At 37.7% G+C, this 20,436-nt stretch overlaps 1 protein-coding gene across 1 annotated transcript; it reads right to left on the bottom strand.

The window, feature by feature from the left end:
* Positions 1-5,105: 5,105 nt before the first annotated feature.
* Positions 5,106-19,796, bottom strand: LOC108666173. The gene is made up of 2 exons (XM_018152993.2): positions 15,165-19,796; positions 5,106-7,400 (listed from the first exon to the last, which is right to left on the bottom strand). Exons 1-2 carry the CDS (start codon positions 19,323-19,325, stop codon positions 5,244-5,246), a joined length of 6,318 nt encoding a protein of 2,105 aa, XP_018008482.1. The 5' UTR covers positions 19,326-19,796; the 3' UTR covers positions 5,106-5,243.
* Positions 19,797-20,436: the final 640 nt, after the last annotated feature.

The following is a 20,436-nucleotide window of genomic DNA, read 5'->3' as shown; positions in this document are numbered from 1 at the left end:
AATAATTGCCAAAAATTCTAATATTTTTCAAAACAGGGTGAATTTTTAACAACTTTTCCCATATACTGAGATAAATAAGGCGGTCACATTGTCCAATATAATCAAGGTATATGTTGGCTATATATACCATGCATTAACTATAACAAACAATTTAATCATGGTATATATGTATAGGCTATATATATACCATAGACTAACTTAACAACCAATATAATCAAGGTATATATAGGCTATATATACCATAGATTAACTATAACAACCAATATAATCATGGTATATATAGACAATATATATCATAGACTAACTAAGTATGGTATATATGGACTATATATGCCATAGATTACCTATAACAACAATATAATCATGGTATATATAGGCTATATATACCATACATTAACTATAACAACCAATATAATCATGGTATATATAGACTATATATACCATAGACTAACTATAGCAACCAATTTAATCAAGCATATAACTAAAGTTACCATAAAAAGGTATGCAAACAAGGGTAAAACCAACCTGCATGTTGCGTAGATTACAAACAAGGGTAGAAAGCAATCTACATGTTGCGTAGATTATAAACAAGGGTAGAAACAATCTACATGTTGCGTAGATTATAAACAAGGGTAGAAACAATCTACATGTTGCGTAGATTATAAACAAGGTAGAAAGCAATCTACATGTTGCGTANATGCTTGGCCGCCGAGTTGTCCAGCAGCGCAGCGGTGTCCTCCGTGGACAGCGTCAGCGGACTGGTGTAATAATTGTAGTAATTGAATTACAATGTAAATAATTATTAATAAAATAATATTAATAAGATAAAAAAGTCGCTTTGATAAAATAAAATATTTTATAATAAATAAAATGTATTAGAAAACAAATGCTGAGCAAATGTAGAGAAGCTATTGAGAATAAAAATACGTATAATATGATATTGAATGAATACAATAAATCATATTAATAAACAAAATATTATTATTATTATAGTTTAAAATAATAATGATAATAAATATATGACAATAAATGTTGAGGCCTGGCGACAGTTGCGGCCGCTGACACGCTTCTTAACGGAACCCAAATTTTGATAATGAAAAAAAAATGAAGGAAATTTGGATAAAAGAAGAATATGGAAATTAAGATGAGAAGTGAATAAAGAAATTGTCAATAAGTAATTCTGAAAAGTGAGATAAATTTTATGTTTTTTAAGCTGCACTGCAAAATCTTCCAGAAAAATTAATAATGGACTAATTATTAATTAATAATAATATTAATATATTAATAATTAATACCTTCAATTGAACCTTCCTGGTGGGGGGAGAGGGGAACCCACCTGGTGGGGGGAGGCGGGAACCCACCTGGTGGGGGGAGGCGGGAACCCACCTGGTGGGGGGAGGCGGGAACCCACCTGGTGGGGGGAGGCGGGAACCCACCTGGTGGGGGGAGGCGGGAACCCACCTGGTGGGGGGAGGCGGGAACCCACCTGGTGGGGGGAGGCGGGAACCCACCTGGTGGGGGGAGGCGGGAACCCACCTGGTGGGGGGAGGCGGGAACCCACCTGGTGGGGGGAGGCGGGAACCCACCTGGTGGGGGGAGGCGGGAACCCACCTGGTGGGGGGAGGCGGGAACCCACCTGGTGGGGGGAGGCGGGAACCCACCTGGTGGGGGGAGGCGGGAACCCACCTGGTGGGGGGAGGCGGGAACCCACCTGGTGGGGGGAGGCGGGAACCCACCTGGTGGGGGGAGGCGGGAACCCACCTGGTGGGGGGAGGCGGGAACCCACCTGGTGGGGGGAGGCGGGAACCCACCTGGTGGGGGGAGGCGGGAACCCACCTGGTGGGGGGAGGCGGGAACCCACCTGGTGGGGGGAGGCGGGAACCCACCTGGTGGGGGGAGGCGGGAACCCACCTGGTGGGGGGAGGCGGGAACCCACCTGGTGGGGGGAGGCGGGAACCCACCTGGTGGGGGGAGGCGGGAACCCACCTGGTGGGGGGAGGCGGGAACCCACCTGGTGGGGGGAGGCGGGAACCCACCTGGTGGGGGGAGGCGGGAACCCACCTGGTGGGGGGAGGCGGGAACCCACCTGGTGGGGGGAGGCGGGAACCCACCTGGTGGGGGGAGGCGGGAACCCACCTGGTGGGGGGAGGCGGGAACCCACCTGGTGGGGGGAGGCGGGAACCCACCTGGTGGGGGGAGGCGGGAACCCACCTGGTGGGGGGAGGCGGGAACCCACCTGGTGGGGGGAGGCGGGAACCCACCTGGTGGGGGGAGGCGGGAACCCACCTGGTGGGGGGAGGCGGGAACCCACCTGGTGGGGGGAGGCGGGAACCCACCTGGTGGGGGGAGGCGGGAACCCACCTGGTGGGGGGAGGCGGGAACCCACCTGGTGGGGGGAGGCGGGAACCCACCTGGTGGGGGGAGGCGGGAACCCACCTGGTGGGGGGAGGCGGGAACCCACCTGGTGGGGNCCTGGTGCTCTATATGAATAGCACTCTATTGCCTGGTGCTCTATATGAATAGCACTCTATTGCCTGGTGCTCTATATGAATAGCACTGTGGTCGCTAGCAGCGCCAAAAAATCTTCTCACTATCATTATATTAATTAATTAATAATGAATAAATTATTAATATAATAATTAATTAATATAAAATATGTGTATTAATGTACTTTATTTCATTTTTTAAACCTCCATCAAATTCATCAAAACAACGATCGTAAAACTCGACAAGTGTGGCAGTATATCTAATTTTCATATATAACATGTATAGCATTTATAAAGCATTATATATGTATTCACATGTTACATATTATATATAACATGTATAGCATTTGTAAAGCTTTATATATATTTATTTTCATATTATATATTATACATAACATATAAAGCTTATGTTGTGTAATACATTTCAACATATGATCTTTCATTTGGTCTGCATTTACAAGTAATATAACTATTATTTATTATGTATCTTGTATAAATATCATTTGTTGCAAATATTCTATTTTTTCATTCAAGTTCTTCTTTTGAAATTAATTCTGTTATCTAAATTTGACACACTTTTACCTGTCTAATCGATCTTAAATTTTGCACACTTGGATAAAGTTGGAGACAATGCATGAATCTATTTTGAACAAATAAATAATTTTGGAAATTTAAAGAAATTTTAAATATCAAATAAAATAGTAAAAATATTTTTTAATATTGAAAAATAAAATTATAAATTCATTATACGTGTGTAACATCGGAAACACTGGCCTCTTTAGAAGTGTTGTCTTTAATAAGTAATTTATAAATGCATTTCTTTTTATTTAGTGTATGATACACTAAATAATAGTGTATATATGTCCGGCTTTATATAATAAATAATATTTTATTGTCGATGGAAGTTAAAAATATTATATTCAGTGTTAATTGCTAAATAAACAATATCCTATGTAATATCACATTGAAGGGAAATAAAAATATATATTTTCGATTTTTTATTAGGTTACAAATATGTTATTTGAAAGTGAGTCACCGCGCAGTAGGTGAGTCACAGAATAAATTCAATAATAAAATTTAAAATCAATTAATTCCGTGATTAATAAAAATTATGAATTAATAAAATTATGAAATAATTAAATTAAATTAAAAATATTATGAATTAATAAAAATAATGAATTACTTCACGTGGGGAAAAAACCTAATAACTTTAACTTAAATTTAATGTCAATAAATTTTAAATTTATTTTATTGCTACCACAATTACCAGGTAACCAAATTTACCAGGTAATAACATACTGGGTATGACGCTTCACATGCCACCCATGACTGGGTATGACGCTTCACATGCCCACCCATGACTGGGTATGACGCTTCACATGCCACCCATGACTGGGTATGACGCTTCACATGCCCACCCATGACTGGGTATGACGCTTCACATGCCCATATATATTTAAACCTAAACGCCAAATTCTCTCCCGAAAAAAACATTAAAAGCTGGACGAAAAATCAGCAAAGACGATAACCAAAGAAAACAAACTAAGATATGAAGTGAAAACAATTAAATTCACTAAAATAATTGCCAAAAATTCTAATATTTTTCAAAACAGGGTGAATTTTTAACAACTTTTCCCATATACTGAGATAAATAAGGCGGTCACATTGTCCAGAAAAGACTATATATACCATAGATTAACTATAGCAACCAATATTATCATGGTATATATAGACTATATATACCATAGACTAACTAATCCAACCAATATAATCATGGTATATATAGACTATACGTATATACCATAGACTAACTATAGCAACCAATATAATCATGGTATATATAGACTATAAATACCATAGATTAACTATAACAACCAATTTAATCAAGAAAATAACTAAAGTTAACATAAAAAGGTATGCAAACAAGGGTAAAACCAACCTCCTTTATAGCGGTGTTCCTAAAAATTGGTAGAAACAATCTACATGTTGCGTAGATTATAAACAAGGGTAGAAAAGGTAGAAAGCAATCTACATGTTGCGTAGATTATAAACAAGGGTAGAAAGCAATCTACATGTCGCGTAGATTATAAACAAGGGTAGAAAACAATCTACATGTTGCGTAGAATATAAACAAAGGTAGAAAACAATCTACATGTTGCGTAGATTATAAATAAGGGTAGAGAACAATCTACATGTTGCGTAGATTGTAGGCGAGTAACTCAAAGAAAAATTATTGGCTTAATAGCAAAATTTCGCCCAATATTTGATGTATCTCATTTAGAAAAAACATTGGGGCTTGAATAAATATATAAATTAATATTGTAACAATACATATATTAAGCTACTTTAGAACGCATTTATAGCGTCGAGAGGCAAAGTTTTTTAAATTGTATACAAAAATTCGGTTTATTCAAATACAGCAACATTATATGAATATCATCTTAAAAATATTCGAGCAATTCAATATTATGGAAATTCGTCCCATACTGCAATGAATTAAAAAATGAATGAATTAAAATAATGTTCATGTTCATTTACACCCAAAACGAACAGAAAAACACATTTTCTGATAACTTTTTACCGTATTTGAATTTAATACAGCTGCTAATTCCAATTGAAAAATTAATAAGTTGCTATTAATTCGAAGCAAAATTAAAATTAACGACAGCCTCGGGGTTGACAAGTATCTAATGGAAGACTAAGGAATATTTTCTATGAAACTCAAAAAAAATGAAAACTTCTCATAACTAAATTATCCTATTCGTCTCCATCATCATCGTCGTTTTTAACACCATTTCCTAAATATTGTTTAGCGATCCTAGACGCAAGTTGCCGCTCGGTCTGTTTTGGGTTGTATGACGTGTCGTCGTTGTCATCGTCGTCATCGTCATAGGTTGGTAGGATGAAGGGCTTCCTTCTCGTCACTGAAGTATGACGACGCCATGGCCTATCTTCGTCTGGTACTAATTCGGAGTACGATGTCGAAGTCGGTGCAGAACGCAAGACGGAACTTCTCGGGTTATAACTACCTGATCCCTCTTCATCTGGATCGGGGGATATGCCGTACTTCTTCCGAAGAGATTCGCCGAAACTTGGTCCGTCATCTCTGGCGGAACTTTTCCCTCTCGAGTCTTGAGCTTGGCTAGGTAGACCATACCTGCTTCCTCTTCCTACGTAAGGGGATTCATCATCCAAAGGGGACATCGTGTCCCGAACAGCGCTGGCGCGAGTATTACGGTACCTACTCGGTGATCCACCTAAATGATCATCATTCAAGTATGATGAAAGTCCAGGAGTAGTCATAGTTCTACCGCTACCTCCAGCCCCGTAGGTTCTTTGAGGAGTACGAGAGTATCGAGAAGTATTTGGTGGTACTTCGTCAGGGTCTGGTTGGAATCTACCATATCGCGTCCTCTCTGTATAACTGGGGCGTACATCATCATTTTCAGAAGAAAACCTAGAAGTTTTACCACCTCCATACCTAGATGTCACTCGTCGACCATCCCCGTCGTTCTTAGGTTTCAGAAACCTGCTTATTCGATTGCCTAGATCTGGTTTCTCGTCAAGTTCTTCATACGCCCCATTGAACTTTCGAGAGGCACTTGGACTTTCATAACCCATTTTCTTCTTGCCAAAACGTGGTTGCTCATCTGGAATTTCATACGGCATCTGATTCTCCCTCTGGTCTCCGTTCACTTGCACCGGTGGGTGCATTCCCCTCTGGCAACCGGGTTCAAAAGAATGGTAACGAGAATATCGACTTGTATAATTCGGCGTGAATTGATCCGAAGCTCCCATCATTCCATACGGATCCCCTAGCACAGGATCCCCGATGTTTGGATTCTGGTAACCATACCTTGACCTCCCGTACTTGGCATCCAAATCTTCAGGTAGGGAGTAAGCACAAACATTCCTTGAATATCTTTCGGCAATGGGGTCATCGAAACGACCAAGATTGAAGTACCCAGCGTTGAGGGCAAACGGATCAGCCACCACGTTGGAAATCACATTCGTGGCTCTGGATTCGAAGGGCTCTGCGGCGATAACTCTTGAAGTTGGAGACCCCTTATACCTTGAATTTCTGCCTTCGGAGTCAGCAGATTGGTTAAGAAGATCTCTTTCAGAACTACCCTGATCTCCAACCGCAAACCTGTAGGGACTCTTTGGTCCAGCGTGCTTAGTTGGTGGCGAATAAGCGGCATCTTCATCTTCTTCATAGATATTTGAGAATCGTGAATGGTAGTCAGTATCGTTAGTCCCACGATCCTTGCTACTTTTGTGTGACCGAGGAGGTTTAGTGTAGCTTTGTTGCTGATGCTCACTGAGAGTTTCATCGTCCGTGGAGTCAGGACCCAACCCTGATTTCCTAGTGTACTTCGAATAAGCAGCAGTCGGGGGATGGTAGAACTCTCTTTCAGTTGAAAAGTTACAATACTTGTCCAGGAGACGACCAACCGTGTCAGATCGCTTTACGGAAGGAACAGGTTCCAAGTCTGGACTTGGGTAAGGGATAACCGCCCCATACATCGAGGGGTCCGAGTACCCATTCGAGTAAGCACCTTCAGGCACATAGGTTGGTTCGGAGGCGAAAACCGGATCCGGAACGTATGTTGGTGTGTACGTAGGGATGTTCGGCACGTATGTTGATGGGTCAATGGACATCAAAGAAGAAGGCTCATACGGAGCCATTGCCATTGGATTATACGGACCTCCGTAACTATAGTCCCCGTGGATACTGGATACCGATGACCTACGGGAGGACTCCCCTGACGGGCGACGTGAGCGAGACCCTCTTCTTTCCTGAAGGAGCGCGTCGCGGGTGACCAGTTTTGGCTCCGACGTCGGTAGAAGGCAGGTGTAGTACAACGAAGGAGTGGAGCGCCCCATCAGGTTAACGCTGCACTTCTCGCCCGACTGTAACAAAATACGAGATGACGTTTTTACAACAAAAAACATTCATTCACAAGTATACATGAATGCGATGGCGAGCAAGTGGTAGCTGGGAAATGATGGTTTTGCTAAACAAAAAGTTATATATTCATAAATTTTTGGAAATAAATAGCGATCAGGTAGTGGTAGCGAGATGATGATTTTCTGAAACATAAAAAATATTTTCCATTCATGAGTTTTATATGGAAATGCGTTGCGATAAGGAAGAGGTAGGAAGGGCTGAAGGGGTAGAGGTAGGAAATGTTGAAGAGATACAGGTAGGAAGTGTCGAAGGGGTAGAGGTAGGAAGTGTTGAAGAGGTAGGGGTAGGAAATTGTGAAGAGGTAGAGGTAGGAAGTGTTGCAGGGGTAGAGGTAGGAAGTGTTGAAAGGGTAGAGGTAGGAAGTGTTGAAGAGGTAGAGGTATGAAGTGTCGAAAGGGTAGAGGTAGGAAGTGTTGAAAACGTAGAGGTAGGAAGTGTTGATAGGGTAGAGGTAGGAAGTGTAGAAGAGGTAGAGGTGGGAAGTGTAGAAAGGGTAGAGGTAGGAAGTGTTGAAGAGGTAGAAGTAGGAAATGTTGAAGGGGTAGAGGTAGGAAGAGTCGAAAGGGTAGAGGTAGGACTTGTAAAAGAGGTAGAGGTAAGAATTTTTGAAAGGGTAGAGGTAGGAAGTGTTGAAGGGGTAGAGGTAGGAAATGTGAACGAGGTACAAGTAGGAAATGTTGAAAGGGTAGAGGTAGGTAGTGTTGAAGAGAGCGGGAGATCATGATGGTAAATAAGTTTGTTGGAGTAAGTTTTCAACTTTCAACGGGTTATGGATCATGGAGAATTGGATATATTGTCGATACATTTATTTATCGCGGAAATTTCGATTTATCATGCAAATATGGATTAAGGGGTCACAACCTGTAGTGTGTATTTCATGTGATGTGATGTATTTCATCAGAGGAAAATATTGCAGTCTTGACGATATTTCCTGAACACAAAGAAGAATAGAAAATATAAACTGAGAAAACGAAGGGTGACTGAAGTAGATAGCAGGACAACATAACATGCAATGTTGAGTTATGTTAGTCGTGAATGTTGTTATATATAAATACATATTGTAACGCACATACTGTAACGCACATAGTTTAACGCACATAATGTTACGCACATAGTTTAACGCACATAATGTAACGCACATAGTGTAACGCACATGACTGTTGGTATGGCTGTTATTTTTATTAGAACTTTTACGGTGACTCTTATAAAATAGAATTATTTTAATTATTAATTTGTTAATGAACAATATTTTTAATTATTTTAATACAACTGGTACGGTGACTCTTATAAATAAATTAAAATTATTTTAATTTAATAACCAGTGAATTTAATAACCGGGGATTTTATTACGTTAGTTTTATTAATATTTAATCTAAATTGATTAACGTAAAATAAATTTAAAATAATCTAACAATAGACATCAAATGGTTACTAAGCTAAGCAATAATTGAAGTCTTGTTTTGTTAACTTCAAGGAACGTTTCCCTACATTTTATCTTTCATTTATCTTTTTAAAGTAATAATTAATTAAAATATAATTATTTTCTTTTTCATTTATCTTTTTAACGTTTTAATAATTTAATTTATACCTATTTTCTCTTTCATTTATAATTTTAAAGTAATAATTAATTAATTTATAACTTGTTTCTCATCCATTCATCTTTTTATAGTTTTAAATAATTAATTTATACCTATTTTCTCTTTCATTTATCTTTTCAAAGTGATAATTAATTATTATTTAATTATTTTCTTTTTCATTTATCTTTTTAACGCTGTAAATAATTAATTTTTACCTATTTTCTCTTTCATTTATCTTTTCAAATTTAATCATTGATATCCTCCGTTACGATTAGTATTAAAGTTGATAAAGTTGAAAGTTAATTGATAATTGCGATTATGTTCAATTTTAATTAATCTTTCTTTAATTTCATTTATTTTTAAATTAAATTTATTCGGAAAAAATAAATCTGGCTAATTAGAACTTAAAAACTTTAAAACTTTCAACATTAATTAAATATATATTGGTTTCCCCTTGATTTGAACCTACGTCACATATTATAATGCTATTCCTACCAGAGTTGCAAGTTAGCCTTTTATTGTCATGCCGATACATCCACAATGCTATTCCTACGACACCACATACAAAAGCTAAGCATTTTTCTCAGCATTTATACAAGCATTTTTCTCAGCATTTATACATAGAGCGGCCGTTATTTATCTGTACTAAGTTATTGTAACATAGCATATTCTATCAGTTCTACTATTGATTTAATATTAATTAATATATTGATTGATTTAATAGCTTTACTTTGTACAGAGTTTTTTATTGTTAACATAAATGATGAGACGCTTCCAACCTTCAATTTGATGAGAACCGCAGCGTAGCTGTCTCATTAGGTGTCTCATTAGGTGTCTCATTAGGTGTCTCATTAGGTGTCTCATTAGGTGTCTCATTAGGTGTCTCATTAGGTGTCTCATTAGGTATCTCATTAGGTGTGAGTGTGTGTCTCAGTAGGTGAGTTTTTCATTAGGTATGCCCCCTAATTAGGGTGACCTACACCTACATTAGGCATGTCACCTAATTAGATTAATTGCATCATTACTTGGACAAAATCTAATTGATTTATTTGAGTGTCTGCATGTAACCCAGATGTCTCAATAGGTGTCTCACTAGGTGTCTCAATAGGTGTGAAAGTGTGTCTCAGTAAGTGAGTGTTTCATAAGGCATGTAACCTAATTGTAATAATGCATCGCTACTTGGACAACGTCTAATTGATTTATTTGAGTGTCTGCATGTAACCCAGGCTAATCTAACCAGTGTAGGTGGGTCCTTGGTTTAAAAATAACTAACAAATTCTCATGTATTCAACCTGAATAAACTTAAAATGAAATTTATAACGAAGAAATATACATAACATTTCAATTTAGAATATTTAATTGGTATGAATTTATAGTATTATTTATTAATGGTATTTTGATCTCTTTTATATATTACATTTGTACACCAGTTTTACGTTACGTACTTAATTGTTTAAAATTATTTTCAACACATTGACGCACCAAAAAACAATTTCACATTTCCATGGTATAAAAAATTAATCATAAGGTAATTTTACTATGTTGGAAATAATCAGCAAAATATGTTCATTATTTAACTATTTAAAGGCCAAATTAATCTAATTAAGGAATCATCAAAGTTTAAATTGGTAGTTCTAATCAGGGTCAATTCAGGGGCAGATTTCTCGACCGTAAACTGCACGCGAATTTTAACGTGTCAAATTCATGTTAATTATAAAAAAATATTTCGGCTTATTAATTAATAATAAATTCATGGATTATAGATATACGGTATCATGGATACTCCGTACTCGGCTCATTAATCTTATTTATTTTAATTTCTTATTAATTACTCTAATTAATTAATTAATTATTAATTAATTAATTAAATATTTTTATGAATATTGAATTAAAATAAATTAAACTATTCAAAAATATTACTCCAAACGATAGATTTTAGTAAAAGGGCAAATATGAATAGAGTTAATTTACCACGCAACTATTATTATTATTATAGAAATATTATTATCATTATTATTAATTTATTATTAAAAGAAATATTATTTAAATTTGTTCATAGTCACCCACAGCATCAACATGTAATTAAACATTTTCTTAATTAAACATTTTCTTCTCCCTTAAGGTTCACCTTCATTTAACTTATTCTACTCAATAATAGAATGTTCTATTTTGCCCTATAATATATATAATTTAACTAGTGAATTGGCTAGTTATTTTTCAACTATCATCTTTCTATCGACAGTCACCATCAGTTGGTACTAGTCATACCCTAGATGTACTGGTTCTAGTCCTACCCTAGATGTACTGGTTCTAGTCCTACCCTAGATGTACTGGTTTTAGTCCTACCCTAGATGTGTTGGTACTAGTCATACCCTAGATAAATGATGCTAGACATAGTGCAACTAGTAGCACCACTAGGGGGCATAGCATTGGTAAGTGTCTAGGTGTGATGGTGAGAAGTATCCAGCACAGGGTGAATAGCACCATATCACGCACCATATCCTGCACCATATTCTGCAAAGTGGATAGTGAAAAAATAAGAATATGGTGGATGACACTATATAAGATTAAGGAGAGCGTCTAGGGTAAAATTTTGGATTTCGGCTTTTCCGGTTTTAAAGTCTCATCTTAAAGCTGACATTCTGATCTATCCAACGGTACCTAAACCATCTCTGTACGTTGATTTATGCGTTCACGACAGATTATGAAAGGGAGNGGTATAATGTAAAGTTATGTTAGCCTAAAAAGAATATGTTAACTATATTAGAACTATCCTCCTAGGATAGTTCTAGTATATTTTAGTAAGTTTATAGTGTAGGTTCTAGTAATTAGTATAGGTATAGGTTTTAGTAGTATTTAGTATAGGTTTTTTAGTATAGGTTCTAGTATATTTTAGTATAGTATTTAGTATAGGTTCTAGTATTTAGAATAGGTTTTTTAGTATAGGTTCTATTATTTAGTATAGGTTTTTTAGTATAGGTTCTAGTATTTAGTAACTATCCTACTAGGTTAGTTCTAGTATTTCATACTAGAACTAATCTAGGCCAGCATGGACCTAGTTTGTTATTAGGTTGGCACTAGTGAAATGAGGCCCTAGTTAGGGGGGTTAGGGTCGATATATCATTATATCATTAACAAATATTATTTGTAAAAATTCAAATTTAATGGTTGATGATACTCACGTTATGTATGATATTATATAATATGTTAAATAATATGTTAATATTATTTAACATATTATTTTTATTATTTAACATATATTAATAAATAATATGTTAAATAAAATATGTGAATATAAATGTACCGTGTAATTTAGTACACACACTACACACACACACACACACACACATACACACAATTAACATATTATTATTATTTAACATATATTATTAAATAATATGTTAAATAAAATATGTTAGTATAAATGTACCGTGTACTTTAGTACACACACACACACACAGCACACGTACACAGTACACACACACTACACACACACACAGCACACACAAATTCTTGGCTGGCGTGTGGAATGTGTGTTTGAGTGTGTGTATGCGTGAGAATGTGTACATGTTCGTATGCATGTACGTGTTCGTGTGCGTGTTTTGAAAGCATTACGTTCATGTGTGTGCGTCTCGTTCTAATTAATAAATACTCAGTTTATTTTCTCATTAATTAGCTGGCGGACTAATTAAGGCTTAAAACATGCACACGTTCAGCATACATTCCTCATTAACAGCATCGATTATTTAATTTATATTATTATTATTATTATTGAATATAATTATAGAATTATTATACGATTATTCACTTATCATTATTATTTATTATTATTGAATATAATTATAGAGATTCATATGAATAATAAATTCATATGAATCATTAAATTCATCAGGGCTTATCAGCTATCGTGCGACAGCGGCGACCAATTTAGACACGCTAAAGCTGCGCAATTTTATATCATTAATAAAGTTATTTTGTCACGATTATTTCTAGTTTGATTATTTCTAATCTAGTTATTACTAATGTAACGATTTATTGTCTGATTATTTATAATATAATTATTTGTATTCTAATTATTTCTAATCAAATTATTTCTGATCTAATCATTACTAATATAATTGTTTCTAATCTAATTATATTGTAATTTAATTATTTTTTAATCTAATTATCCCAAATCTAATTATTCCTCATCTAATAATTTATAATCTAAATATTTCTATTCTGATCATTTCTAATCTAAATTATTGCTAAACTAATTATATCTAATCCTATTGTTTCTAATCTAATTATTTCCAATCTAATCATTTCTAATCTAATCATTTCTAATCTAATTATATCTAATCTAATTATTTCTAATATATATATTTCTATTCTAATCATTTCTAATCTAATTATTTAAGCCATCTGACATTTATGACACCACAACTCACCGCCACACTCGCGTNTACCCCCCTCCCTCTGTAGACCCTCTACCCCCTGTAGACCCTGTCATTTATGGTCTACAACCCCTGCACCCCCTTACCCTCACCTCCTTACCCTCTTATATATACATATATATACTTATAAATGTATATATATATATGAAGGAAAGGGGGTACATATACCAGTCCATATATTTATATAAAATATATTTTTAAAGGGATTTGTATAGTTAAATATTTGATAGTTTATTTAATTATGTAAAAATACGGTTTATTAGGTGATAATATAGTTTAATAGGTTATAATTTTGTTAATTAGATATAGTTATATAGCTGATAATTGAGTTATTATATGATAATATAGTTAAATAATTAATAATTTAGTTAATTATGTAATAATATAGTTTATTATGTGATAATATAGTTAATTAGGTGATATTTGTGATTTTTTTTTATTGAAAAACTTTCAGCTGAAATGCAAATTCTATTTACTAATAGAACTAATTACTAATAACTAATAATAATAATAACTAATTACAACTAATTATTTTTCACAAATTCACACAAATTAATCACACATTAATTTAATATTCAAAATAATTAAATGAAAATATTTACTGAACGGTACATAAATTGCAGCTCATTAAGAAACTAATTAGAAATTAGGCCTTAATTAAATTGAAGAATTTAGGTTCAAATTAAAACTCAATTTTAACGTGAGCCTAATCTCCCATTGCACAGTGTTTGTTATGGGTGTGTATATGACAGTAGATGCCCATTAGAACAGTTAATGGATGGTTATTGTTGGTGTATGTGACAGTAGGTGTCCAGTAGAACAGTGAATTTACTCATATTGATGAGGTAAATGTGACATTAAATGCAATATAATACAATATATGGCATAATCAAGCACAGGTACACGAGTATATCTCTCATTAAATGCAATATATGGCATAATCAAGTACAGGTACACGAGTATATCTCTCATTAAATGCAATATATGGCAATCATTAAATGTTATATATGGCATAATCAAGCACAGACACACGAGTATATCTCTCATTAAATGCAATATATGGCATAATCAAACACAGGTACACGAGTATATCTCTCATTAAATGCAATATATGGCATAATCAAGCACAGGTACACGAGTATATCTCTCATTAAATGTTATCATATCTCTTTAAGTATGAGTGTTAGAAAGTAGGTTATGTAGAGGAATAGAATTCGGAGCATATTTTTAGTATAATAGTAGAAGAGGATAAAAGTAGAATTAGACTGTAGAAAACATGTAGTAAAGTAGTTTATGGATGATAAGGGTTACAGGTAGCAGAATAGACGTACACAGTAGATGTACTGGACAATAATAGGTTTTTGTAGTAGAGGTAGTGTATGGATCTATAATTATATACGTCCTAGAAAGTCAAAAATATTAATACTTTATCCAATGTAATTTACCATATTATAAAAATTCTACCATAGTTTCCATTGTTAAATATTAATACCTAGTATTTCAATTGAATTTAAATTCAGAACAATACCGATACCTTTTCGCTCCTAGAATCTAGAAGATCTATAAAAAATGAAAGTGTAATACCGAATATAACCAAAATATTATGAATATAGTGAAATGCAATATACTAACTAAAATATTCGAATATTCTCACTCAACGATGAACAATAAACAAAGGTGTCGATTCACTCACCTTAGTGTAGAGAATCTGCTTCTTGTAGTAGTCGTCATCCTTGAACCAAGTGTTCTCGATGATTTTGCTTGGCGCCAACTTACGCCCCGTTAAGCCCCTCTCGAAGAACTTGAACCCTTGTTCATCGATGAGGAGGTATGGCATGATACCATAATACACAGACCTGGCATACCTCCGAGGTATGACCGCCTGGACACTGCTTTGTGTTACCACCACCGCCATACCCTGTCGGAACCTAGCGATGTCCGCTTTGGCTTTCTGGCTTGTCTGGTCCAAACCTTCCAGAACTTGGTTTCCGGCACGTTCGTCGCCCATGATGGCGTGGAAGAGTTCATCTGGTAGGTTTTCCAGGAATTTGTCGGCTTCTTCTTTGTCCGCTTTGAGTTGCTGGAATACTTCTTCTGGAATGTCCCTTGAAGAAGCAACATGGCGGACATCAAACTTCTTGCCCTTCTTGGAATACTCAGAGGGTTCAACCAGAAGCTTATTGGCCTTCTTCAACACCGCACGGATTTGCTTCTTCGACTTCAACCCTTCAGGATTCGTTCGAAGAATTTGCAGTAACTTGGCTATGTCATCATCCCTCTCAGCAGCTTCGTGTAGAACAAGAAGTTGTCGGAGGACGTTCATAACCTCGGGATCGTCAGTTAGAACACTCGGGTCCGATGGTTCAGAAATAAATTTCTCCAAAAGAGACGCCACCTCGACGTCGCCCAAAACGCATACAATGCCAACGGCTTCCGTGAGGAGAATCTGTATCTTTGCATCGGTCATGAGACAAGATGGATCGTCCTTCAGCCTCCCGATCATCTTGGAGATCTCCTGATTACACTTGTTGGTGACCACGGACTTCAACGTACTTCCGATCATCTTTTTTACTTGGTCGTTGCATGTAACATCATCAAGTGACGATATTTGGGACATGACTTCATGAACGAGCTCTTCGTTGGGACCCAAAAATATAGGAATGATGTCTGAATCTTTGTCAGAAGCGGACGACAAAATTTTGGCCACGGCAGAAGTTTCTACAGGAAACACCAAAGAGGCGTCATCACCCAAAAGGGCTTTGACCTTTTTCATTTCCCTAGATTTCTTAACGTTGCTGACCGTATTTGCAGCATTGAACAGCATTTTCAGGATCTCGAGTTTATCAGTTCCTTCATCGATTTCTACTACCTCTTCTTCCACCTCCACCTCTTCATCATCAGGAGCTTCAATGGCGACGCGTTTCTTGGCTTTCTTCATTTTCTTCTTCTCCGGTTGTGGCTCTGGAGTTTTTCCGTGTATTTCCATCGTATCCGAAGCAAGTCGCTTCAAAGTCCTTGTATCGATCAGACATTGGTCGTTGGTAATAGGGGAATGGGCTCGAGCATCTGTTGGGTTAACCGTCAAAAGATGCATTTCTTCAGGAGTTACTTCGAAGCCTTGGAAGGCAATGGCGATATCTTCATCTCCAGTTTCTTCGGCCTCGTGAGGGACATATTTCAATCCATCTTCTGTTTCAATTACCGTTCCTGGGACGAACTTCGGGCCTTCCGCAGTCTCTATTACCTGTCCAGGAACGAACCGAGGACCATCAACAGATTCAACAAGTTGTCCGGGGACGAACTTCTGTCCCTCGTTGGTGTTCATCATTTGTCCAGGAATGAAAGTTGCCCCACTCTTAGTTTGAATAATTTGTCCAGGGACAAACCGGGGTCCAGATTTTTCGATAATCACTTGTCCAGGTACGAACTTCTCACCCTCGGACGTCATTACCATTTGTCCAGGTACGAACTTCGGACCGTCTTTCGTTTCCACAATTTGTCCAGGAACGAAATCTTCCCCATGACTCGTCATCACAAGTTGACCAGGGACGAACTTCTCACCCTCGGCGGTGGTGATGACACGACCTGGAATGAATCTTTGTTCATCTTCGCCGACTTCAAGTTTTCCAGAAATTATTTTCAGAGCTTCTGCGATCATTTTATCGGGCATTTTACCGGTCAGGTAGAACTGCACAGCGTTCGCAGTCTCAACCATGTCACCAATCAGTTTCTCGCCCTTCTCGATGTTCAAGGTATTGGTGGGGTTCACGGCAAATCCTGTCACATTCTTCCCCGCAATAGCAATAGGGATCAGTTCTTCTGAAGGAATAACCAATTCTTCTCGAATCGCTGGAATATTCATCTCTTTCTGCACGAACTTGATGCTGCCGTCTTTATCTCTGATGATCTCACCCTTGACGAATTTCTTTTCTCCTTTGTCAGTTTTGAAAGTTTTGCCAGGGACGAATACAGGTCCCTCTACCGTGTCCACTATCTGTCCAGGAGTGAAACTCACGTTTCCGATTTCATCCTGGAATGTCTGACCAGGGACGAAAGTATTACCTACTTCAGTAGGCATGGGTAGACCAGGAACGAAACAATCAAATCCTTCTTCATCTTTGACGATCTCACCGGGCACAAATTTGGGTCCATCGGTTGTGGTGATGGTTTGCCCAGGAATAAACACCGGTTTTCCATCGCCACGATCCAGCATTTGACCAGGCACGAACCTAGGACCAGTAGGGGTGTCCACCAATTGACCTGCCATGAATGTACTTGACCCATCTTGCGCAACCACACTCTGACCAGGGATAAATTTGATCTCGCCATCACGGTCGACCACCGTGTGACCAGGCACGAACCTTTTTCCGTCGTCGCTAACCATCGTTTGGCCAGCCACAAAGGATTCACCATCAGCAAGGTGAATTATTTGACCGGTCACAAACTTCTTGACTTTATTATCATCGATTTCAACCATTGCTCCGGATAAAGCCCGGCCTTCCGCGTCAGTTTCTTTGAATTTGGTCTTTGGGATGAACTGAGTGTCTCCGTCTCTCTGGACCAAGAACCCGATATCAGCACGGCTCATTTTTGATGAAATTTTGCTAATCTCATCGAATGTCGCCACCACGTCAATGCAGTCAAACTCTTTGATGGTTTCTGCAACTTTTTCGGTCTTGGTGATCCTCTTATCCTTCTTGAGTTCGGAAATGGCGGTCAATATTTCGGGCGAAGGAGCCGCTGCTGGTTCTAAGGTTTCAACGGCCGCTACGATGTTCAACGTGATTAACTGTGTCCCCAGCATTATCTTTTCATCCCCCATTATCCCTGGGGAAGATACTTCAATTGGCTTGACGTCTTCCACTTCTGCGGGGAAATTATCCCAGTCGAATCCTTGGGCTGCTGTTTTTTCTTCGTTCCAGTCGAATCCAGTCGAACAAACCACTAGAGAGTGTGACGTCTTCTGGGCTTTTGCTATTTCCTCTAACATCATTTCGTAACGAACGATTTCGTCTGGATCAGCGTCGGGTCCGTAAGCTTCAAAATTCGGTAAGACGATGGACTTGTTGGACTTGTGTTCCTCTAACATCTTCTCCATGTTCTCCTTCTTCTCGGCTCGCTTTTTGTGTGACATCACCAGCGGTTTCTTGGACTTCGGTCGTTCGATGTCTCTTCTCTCAAGTTCTTCTTCCTTCTTTTCCTTCTCTTCGAAGAGTTTCTTCCTGGCCATGGTGTCTTGTTTACGTTTGTTTCTCTCGTTTATCACGCTTTGTTGCTCTGCTAGGACTTCTTTGCTTTGGCCTTCACCGTAAAAGATCGACTCCGAAGCCTCGATTTCCTCTTTGGGGATCCCCTCCAGGTTAAGTTTAATTATCCTCCCAGATCTGATCTTGATCTGCACCAACTTACAATCCTTATTAATTGAAAAGTTTTCTATTTCACCACATCGGATGGCCTCCTCCATTTCGGGCGGAACCACAATAGTTATCTTGTGTTCATGCACATCGTACGCAAATTTTTTATCGGCGTCTGCCCCTTTTTTCTTCTTGTTCTTCATCTGCACCATGACTTCTTCAAGATAATCGAATGCCTTCTCGTTCTCTTTAGTTTTGATGAAAATGGGTCTGGCGAAGGTGAAGTTTTCGAACATCGTGATGCGGCAGCCGATGACCCCATCGAACTTTATCGGTTTACCGAAAGCCACGATGGGGGAATAGTGATGTAGGTCCGTGACCCTCCCGGTGATGCGGCAGAGTTTTTTAGCATCAGCTGGGGAAATGGGGGGCAGGAGGGGGAAGTAGTGGGGCTTGGGCAAATTACGGGCATGGCCAGTAATGCGACAAAACGATGCCATTGCGTTGTCGGTGCCAAATGTCAACTTCTGGCACTGTTATGGCTCTGTTGCGACACCAATGTGGCACTATGTTGGCATCAAGTGGCACCAATGTTGCACTATAATGGCCCTATTTTGACACTATTGAGGCACTGTTATGGCACAATTTTGGCACTGTTATGGCTCTGTTGCGACACCAATGTGGCACTATGTTGGCATCAAGTGGCACCAATGTTGCACTATAATGGCCCTATTTTGACACTACTGAGGCACTGTTATAGCATAATTGTAGCACGGTTGAGGCACTATTGCGGCACCAATGTGGCACCGTTATGGCACTATTTTGGCACTATTGTGGCTAGTCGTGTCCAAGTTAGCTCACCATCACCAGGTTATTTATAACACTCGCTGTGATGCCATCGTTCACGTCCTGCCAACCTCGCGGCTACTCTGCCGCCTTCTATTAAAAAAACTGAAAGTAATTCCTTACTTCCTGAAAAATAATTTGTAAAAAAAATATATAATAAAATTGAATAAAACTTAACATTAACTTAGGAATTTAAGGCCATGCATAAAGTTTTGTTGCTTGGCTTGCTTTACTGACAAAAGTAAAATGGAAGCGACAGTTTATGAACGCCTGTAAAAGTTGAAAATGTTACCGAATATCGAAAATTCCACTGAAAATATATTTTATCTAAAAATGTATATTATCTTCGCTAAATTATTGTATCAAATATCGATGCATGAGATAATGAATACAATATTAAATTGATAATAAAGAAGAAAACTCAAGAAATTCCATTATACATCGAATCCTGATAATAAATAAATCTTTAGAATATTTCTGAATTACATGTCAGAACGGAAAAGAACTTCTAAAATTATCTTTGCCCTTTAATAAAGGGTTTACCCTCTAATGACAGCTTTACCCTCTAATGGCGGGTTTACCCTCTAATGACAGCTTTACCCTCTAATGAAGAGTTTACCCTCTAATGACGGGTTTACCCTCTAATGAAGACTTTACCCTCTAATGAAGACTTTACCCTCTAATGAAGACTTTACCCTCTAATGAAGACTTTACCCTCTAATGAAGACTTTACCCTCTAATGAAGAGTTTACCCTCTAATGAAGA

The sequence above is a fragment of the Hyalella azteca genome, unplaced genomic scaffold (genome assembly GCF_000764305.2).
Source record: "Hyalella azteca isolate HAZT.00-mixed unplaced genomic scaffold, Hazt_2.0.2 contig3869, whole genome shotgun sequence".
Lineage (NCBI taxonomy): Eukaryota > Metazoa > Arthropoda > Malacostraca > Amphipoda > Hyalellidae > Hyalella > Hyalella azteca.
This window is presented reverse-complemented; position numbering and strand designations above follow the sequence as displayed.

Coding starts and splice junctions, on each gene's coding strand:
- LOC108666173 (XM_018152993.2), bottom strand. CDS start 19,325: ATGGCATCGTTTTGTCGCATTACTGGCCATGCCCGTAATTTGCCCAAG. Junction 7,401..15,164: donor AGCAGATTCTCTACACTAAG/GTGAGTGAATCG, acceptor ATTTTGTTACAG/TCGGGCGAGAAGTGCAGCGT.